The 7,740-nt window shown below is 43.2% G+C and overlaps 1 protein-coding gene across 11 annotated transcripts in view; it reads right to left on the reverse strand.

Moving 5' to 3' along the window:
- The window catches only part of LOC123499346 (homeotic protein ultrabithorax-like), an 817,282-nt gene that overhangs the window by 54,923 nt on the left and 754,619 nt on the right, over nucleotides 1-7,740 (reverse strand). The window contains exon 2 of one of the 11 annotated variants that reach the window (XM_045247235.1): nucleotides 1,455-1,483. The exons of 9 other annotated variants lie outside the window; for them this stretch is intronic. In XM_045247235.1, coding sequence (XP_045103170.1) covers nucleotides 1,455-1,475 — 21 coding nt within the window. In that variant the 5' untranslated portion in view covers nucleotides 1,476-1,483. Of the gene's footprint in view, nucleotides 1-1,452; nucleotides 1,484-7,740 lie in introns of those variants that run through there. One more of the 11 variants, XM_045247229.1, reaches the window with a different exon arrangement.

A 7,740-nucleotide genomic window follows, 5' to 3' on the forward strand; every position in this document is an offset into this window, starting at 1 on the left:
TTTTTTCTTTATACATATTCTAGCCATTGCAATTGTGAATAAAATGTTAAGTGCAACTAACTGTGAATAAATTGCTAATTACCATTATTATTTTCAATACACTGTTTGTGCTACATAATTCCAATCGGTGCCCAACTAACACTATACCTGAGGTTGGGACAAGATCGCACCAAAACCTAGGCTGGATTCATGGATATCTGTCGAAGTCTTCGGGAAATGGTTGTGGTGGGGAGGGGGAGGGAGAAGGTGTCACGACTTGCTCATAAACAAGCTTTAATGAGACAAGAACACGGTTACGGAGACTGGTCGGAAATGTGCCTCGCTGCTAACACGACAACCTGCCTTTTGTTCTAGCCTGAATGCCTCACCTCCCCCTTCCCCAACTCCCTCTCCCCCGCCACCACAGCCTCATGATGACATACAAAAATTTATATTCTTAGTTAATCATACAGAAAAGTGTCATTGTCAGTACTGAACCTTTAAAACCAACAAATAAACTAACATTTCACGTAATACTCCTGTCACCGAGTTACTTTACACCTCGCTATATTTAACTGGAAATCGTACAATACTTTCGAATCACAAAGAAAAACTAATAATACTACATAACAAAAATTTCAAAGTGATTTTAACCCAAGAAATAACAACCACCGTTCAACAGGAGCTCCACTCACCCCATAGCTGTTCACTCTTCCTTCGGCGCCTCCCATACAAGACTCCACCTCCTGCACCAGCCACATGGCACTCACGGCTCACACCTTAACACTGGGGGCGGCGGGAGTCACAGTGCCAGGCCTACCCACGTATTCCCCTCCGCTCCCCTTCCCTCGCCATGACTCTACCTATCATCACAGCACAACCAACACACCGCCTTCTGTTTCCCTTAGTCTCGCTTTATCTCCACTATACCTAAACATAAGTATATTTTGAACGAAAAGTATATCGCGCCCCACAGGAACTTCTCGCGCATTGATTTGTATGGGAAGCTTTAGTAGCGTTCAGGACCATTAAGAAAAATAGATGAAATGGCTTAGTTGATAAATAGATTCCCAGGAACCAAACACGACCCCTAACTTGTCTGCCCGTCCTGTATACACTGACGCAACACTTCCTTCTCTCTACAAGGTCTGGCAAGGTCTTCAACTCTCTCGTTAACAGTTTTATCTATTTACTTACACCTTTCCCACCCTCCTAACGAAAAACAAAAATTGACAAATCACCTGGTCATGTTTCCTGCTCATTATTTAACCAGATTCTCAAACACACCTTACTTATCCCAGAACCTCGAAACATGAGTAACATACGTAACGACTGAGTGATGAGTTCGTGTATTGACTGGCGGCGTCATACCTATAATTAGGTAAAGACAAATACCTGAAGGGGATTCCGTACGACACAGACACAAAACACAGAGACACACAGATGAGTTGGCGAACTGAGGAAAGTCTACTCACCGTCATCACGCCCTCGAACATTGTGAAGCCTTGGGAGGAGAAGAATCTATTATTTATGGTAACCTGTATATTCTTTGATACTTAATGTTAAAACCGGCAGCCTTACTTTTATAAACAATGTTATTACACCTCATATCAGTAGCATTGTATACACGTATTCGTTACTTTGTTTTTTCCTCTTTCTTCTTCATTAACTTTCTTAGCCACTCGTAACTAATGACGAGAGAAGTCCCACGCAACGGAGTTATATAAGGAGTAATTGTCTTTAACGCGTGGGAGAAGTGGGAGGCGTGGGAGACGAGAAAGGTGTGGCCAGTAACCTCACACACCTAACTAGCCCGGAATATGGCGCCACGCTGAGTTTTGCTACCAATTTACACCATGATTGTAGCAAAAAGGAAATGTTAAACAATGCGTGGTTCTTCTCGTCTTCATCTCTAAGATACTCCTAATCGGTTGTGTTTTTTTGGACAGCTTATCTAAAGTAAACATCGTGCTTAACTTCCTGTTCGTCTCACTTCAAAGCTTCCCTTGCCTCCACTATCAGTAAAATCAACAACATGACGCACGTCCGTAATACAGTAGCAAGAACTTCACGCTACACGTCTAGAGGAGTTGCCCACCCCGATCCCCGCCAAACGGCTGACGACCCGAGAAAAGTTCGCGTTTTCTTCATCAGTCGGAGCTTGTTATTTTAATATTCTCAGGCCCACTCTCCATTACACCGCTGACCTCGCGCGGCTGCCTCGCATACTGGTTCATTTTGAGAGGAACTGGACCGGTAACATCACAAAATGGGAACTCACCGTTGGAGAAAAACCGTTCTTGTTCCCTTCTCAGCTCACCCTCCCTACTCCCTCCCTTCTTCCTTCCTCCTTCTCTCCCTCTCCCCCTCAACACCCATGCATCAACCCCCTCCCTTCCCTTCGCTCGTCAAAAGCTCCCAATGTTAGAGTTTGGAACGACCCCTGAGTGTGAAATGAGAATGGCTCTCAGAAATTTAACCGTAAGTGTGTGTGTGTGTGTGTGTGTGTGTGTGTGTGTGTGTGTGTGTGTGTGTGTGTGTGTGTGTGTGTGTGTGTGTGTGTGTGTGTGTGTGTGTGTGTGTGTGTGTGTGTGTGTGTGTGTGTGTGTGTGTGTGTGTGTGTGTGTGTGTGTGTGTGTGTGTGTGTGTGTGTGTGTGTGTGTGTGTGTGTGTGTGTGTGTGTGTGTGTGTGTGTGTCTGTGTGTGTGTGTGTGTGTCTGTGTCTATGTGTTTGTGTGTGTGTCTGTGTGTGTGTGTGTCTGTGTGTTTGTGTGTGCGTCTGCATGTTTGTGTGTATGTCTGTGTGCGTATGTGTGTAATCATTAATCAATGGTAATATTTATTGTTTTTAGACTATCAATCATTAATTAAATTGACACTAATGTAATGAAAGAAATCCAGTAATTCCTTCCTAACACCCATCCACCCAAACACACACACACACACACACACACACACACACACACACACACACACACACGGAAATACCTGGTACCCACCCAAGGTCGTGGCAGCACCATAACTGTATTATGGTTCCAGACTACCCCCCCGACTACCCCCTTCACCTGTGCCCTGGTAACCTTGCCTCTACCCAGCCTTACTCACGCCGTCCCTTCCCATTATGTATCTCACTATCAATCTCCATTCTTCATAATTAACATAAAATGGGAAGTTCCGGTTATACGTATATAAAAGAGCAGCTATTCACATATTAAATTCTCGATGTAAAAATGGAGTTATTTATTTACTACAACTCAATGAAAAAAAGAAAACGGTTATAACTGTACATGAGCTGCTTGCTGTTTAAAAATAAGAAAAAAAGCGTTCAGGACGACTTTCCCACATGCCGCATGGGACTTAAAGGGATCTTCCCCACCATGAAATTGCTCACCGACGATCTCAGCTCCCCTTTCCCTTTCCCCTCCAGGGTGGGAGGTGCTCACCCCCGAAGGAAATACCGATTAAAAAAAATAATAATAACTTAGCGGTGAAACACAGAGTTTAGGCGATCATTACTGAGTTTATAAAGGGCTGAGCGATTATGAATTAGCGAATATAATCGTGGGAGCATTTCCTCGCTGATCAAAAAATTATTCCATAAAATAAAAAAAAATCAAACTGACTTCACATCAAGTATAATTCTTACCTAAAATACCCTCATGATAGAAAAAAAAGAATAAAATAAAGATATCTAATTCAAAAGGAAATTGCACCTAATCAGTTACGTATGCAAGTCAACGAAACCATAAATCTGTACTTGGCATTAACAGTGAGGCTTGACGCGTTCCTGCCGGCGAGAGAAGCGTGAGGGAGGATGGGAAGGGTGAGTGAGGGATGGTGGTGGCGGTGGTGGTGGTGATAGCGGGAGTTATTGTGTACTATTTATAGCAGCAATTGTGAGTGAACAACCTTGTCATGCATTATAAGCTGACTCATCATTACTGAGAGAGAGAGAGAGAGAGAGAGAGAGAGAGAGAGAGAGAGAGAGAGAGAGAGAGAGAGAGAGAGAGAGAGAGAGAGAGAGAGAGAGAGAGAGAGAGAGAGAGAGAGAGAGAGAGAGAGAGAGAGAGAGAGAGAGAGAGAGAGAGAGCTATCGGTCACGAAAATTCAACAATAACAATCTTAACTACCCTCTTACTGTCTCTTGTCATATTCACTTTGTCTTCCTGATACTTCCAATAATAAATTTAATCGTCTATTAATAAAACTAACAACAGTAAATACTTGTACACAAAAAAAATAATGCCTTACTATTTCTATTTATATATGAATTATTTTTTTTTTTCACTTATTCCTTCCCTTTTCATACATTCTCCATTTGCTTTATTTACTCCCATTTTGCTCCTCGTCCCTCATCTGCACCCCAGCCCTTTCCCTCTCCCCCACCTCTCTCCTTCCTCCCCGGCGGTCGCGGTCAGCTGTCTACGGAACAGAGGGAGAAAGGCAGGCAGGCACGCATTGGGGAGGAGAGAAGGGGAGGAGAGAGGGAGAGAAAGAGAGTGGGAGGGAGAGTGCGAAGGGCTGTGGGCGGGAGTGAGGGAGAAAGGGAGGGAAGGCTGGGCAGACTGAGTGAAGGGAAGAGCGACGGAAGGAGGAAAGGAAGGATGAGGATTGGGAGGGAGGGAGAACGGCTGGACAGGCAGAGAGAATGGGAAGGAAGAAGGGAGAGAGGGAGGCAGGAAAGGAGAGATGGGTGGAGAGGGTGAGGGTGAAACGCATTTTGTGACTGGTCAGGGATCGGTTGCCACGAATTGGAGTGGAGGGAGTTTGTGTGTGTGTGTGTGTGTGTGTGTGTGTGTGTGTGTGTGTGTGTGTGTGTGTGTGTGTGCGCGCTTGACCTGTTTCACATTAAATGTATATCGTGTTATATATATATATATATATATATATATATATATATATATATATATATATATATATATATATATATATATATATATATATATATATATATATATGTAACTCTCTCTCTCTCTCTCTCTCTCTCTCTCTCTCTCTCTATCTTTCTGGCTACTGTATCCGGAAATATGGGCTATTAAGGAGTCTAGTCATAGCCTATGAATAGGCAACACTGCTCTTCCCCTCTCCTTTTATCTTTGAGAGAGAGAGAGAGAGAGAGAGAGAGAGAGAGAGAGAGAGAGAGAGAGAGAGAGAGAGAGAGAATTGGCAGCCTTCAACTGTAAATAACTCAATCCCCTTCCCACTTAGGTTCCGTAAAAATCGACACACACAATCTTTCATACTCAACCCCGCGAGCAGACAATCCATCACCGGCCCCTTCACCCGCGAGACATAACGTCCTGAAATTTCAAGACACTACGCTTTCTCTCCTGCCTGCCTGCCTGTCTGTGTGTGCCTGCTCTCTTCCTCCTCCATCCCTTTCCCTCTCTCTCCCTCAGTCTTTCTCTATCCTCTTTCTCTCTCTTTCTGTACCTTCTTGCTTCTCCACCTACCTTCCTGTCTGCCTACCTAACCGATCTGTCTCTATCTCTTTATCTCCTACCGTCACCAGAAGGAAAAAAAAGTGTATGTATTCTTTAAACGGGCAAGAGAGACGGCTATAAATTCTCTCTGGTCGACAAGGCAATGAAAACGGGAACTCGGACCTGCTCTCTAACACTCTAAGGGACTAACACACCTTTTGTCACAAGCTCTTCTGTTTATGTACTAATCAGGCTCTGTTTTCTATGTATCTGTGCCTTTTTCTCTGCCTCTGTGCCCGTGTTTCTCTCTGCCTCTCCCACTCTCCATTTTTTTCTTATCTTTCTGTGCCTTTCTTTATATTCGGTTTTCTCCCTGACCGCCCCAGTATATTTTCCTTTTCTTTCCCGTCTCCCTTCCTGCCTAGCGGTCTCACACGGCCCTTATCTCGCCTCTGCCGCCTTATCTTACGACCCAACGTTATGGTCAAATTATACGTGGTAGTGGACAGCCCGTTTACGTTTTTTTCTTTTTTCTTTTTTTTTCTTCTTATATGGTGCACTTCTTTACTATAGTGTTGTGTTCTAAGAAAAAAAAAAGTGTTGTCTTCCTTTACTTGTGTGTGCTACTGTTCCTTCTGTAATTTCTCCAATTTTCTTATAAATAGTTCTACATTTCCTTTTTCTATATTTTTTTCTCTATTTCCTACAATTTTCTCCCTCCTTCTCTCTATCCCTCTTTCCTTCCTTCCCTTCCCTGCCTTCTTGCCTCTTCTGCATTCCCCCTTTTCACCACCCCCAGCTGGAGGCGATAACTGAGTCGATCAAGCGATATCACCATTATCCTCTCCCTCTTTCCTTCCCTCCCTCGGAACTGACCCTTCTCCCTCTCTCGGACTTGCGGAGGGGCGTCAGAAAAGGAAGTGATTCTTGTTTCACTATCGCTGAAAATATTTGGCGAAAAGAACTGACTAATGTAAATAGTTTCACTGTGTATCAAAATAACAATGAAATAAATGATAAAATAACAATGCAACAACTTTATACTGATATAAATATATGATTAAGAAAACGTACTATGAGACTATATCAATGAAAAATCAACAATAATATTTCATGTAAGATATAAAAGGAAGGAAGAAAACTCGCAAAAAATAAGATAAAGAAGCGAGTATGTATCAATATTTATGAAATTAATATTTTTGTTCAGAATCTTTTCCCCATAAGTCCTAATCCCATGAGGGCCATTGCGTTCCCCTAAGCTAGCAGAGTTATCATCAGTAACTTCAAATTTCTTCTATTCCGTCTCCTACTACTCGACACCTTCCTTCCAGTCCCGGAAACACCCTCACTCTCACATTTCCGTCTCGTAACGCTTCACCACAAAGTCTCTCAAGTACGAAGTCTACACAATGGTAATCTATATTCATCCTAAAACGAAGAAAAATACCTCTCATATATAATCACGAACCTAATAATATTTACCCTTCTTAATATACAAAGTTTGGATTTTTATTAGTGATCATATAACCATTTAACTTCAAATAAAACATTCTTTACACTTGCACATCAGCAAAGGAAGCAAAGATGATGAATTATACTCACACCAGTCTAATGTAAATAATTCAGTGTGCATTTTATGATTATCATAAAAGAAACAACTTTAATTAATAACAAACATTATATTGACTCAGATTCCCTCTTGAATATTTCCACTACGTATCTCCCACTGCCTGTCTGGATCCCTTACCGCCCTTTGCTCCCCGTCCCCTGGTGTGCCCGCCCTGCCTCAATGACTCATAATAAGGCTCGGAAGGAAGGAGAGAGCAGGCGTTCTTTTTCATAAGGGGAACTGTGGAGAGAGAGAGAGAGAGAGAGAGAGAGAGAGAGAGAGAGAGAGAGAGAGAGAGAGAGAGAGAGAGAGAGAGAGAGAGAGAGAGTCATGCATTTCACTTAATTATTTACCGCTGACGTTCGTGACAGGAAGATGTGCGCAAGAAAGTCAGTGCATTAAAGTATCGTGCCTTACTGAAGTCTCCACTGGTATCCTGCATCAAATGAACGCTGACGAACACCACTGTATCCACCACAACCACTGCCGCTACTATCCTTGCTACTGCTGTTGTCACCACCACTACCACTACAGAACTATCCACCACCACATTACACCTTACTACTACCACCACCATCACCACACCGTAGCACACACTCCAACGATATACAGTAATACTGAAAACACTCTCATCATCACCAGCACAACTATCACCTGCACCACCACCGCCACTATCACCTGCACCACCACCGCCACCACCACCACCGCTACCACCACCACCACCACCAC

This window comes from Portunus trituberculatus, chromosome 49, assembly GCF_017591435.1.
Source record: "Portunus trituberculatus isolate SZX2019 chromosome 49, ASM1759143v1, whole genome shotgun sequence".
In the NCBI taxonomy this organism is placed as follows: domain Eukaryota; kingdom Metazoa; phylum Arthropoda; class Malacostraca; order Decapoda; family Portunidae; genus Portunus; species Portunus trituberculatus.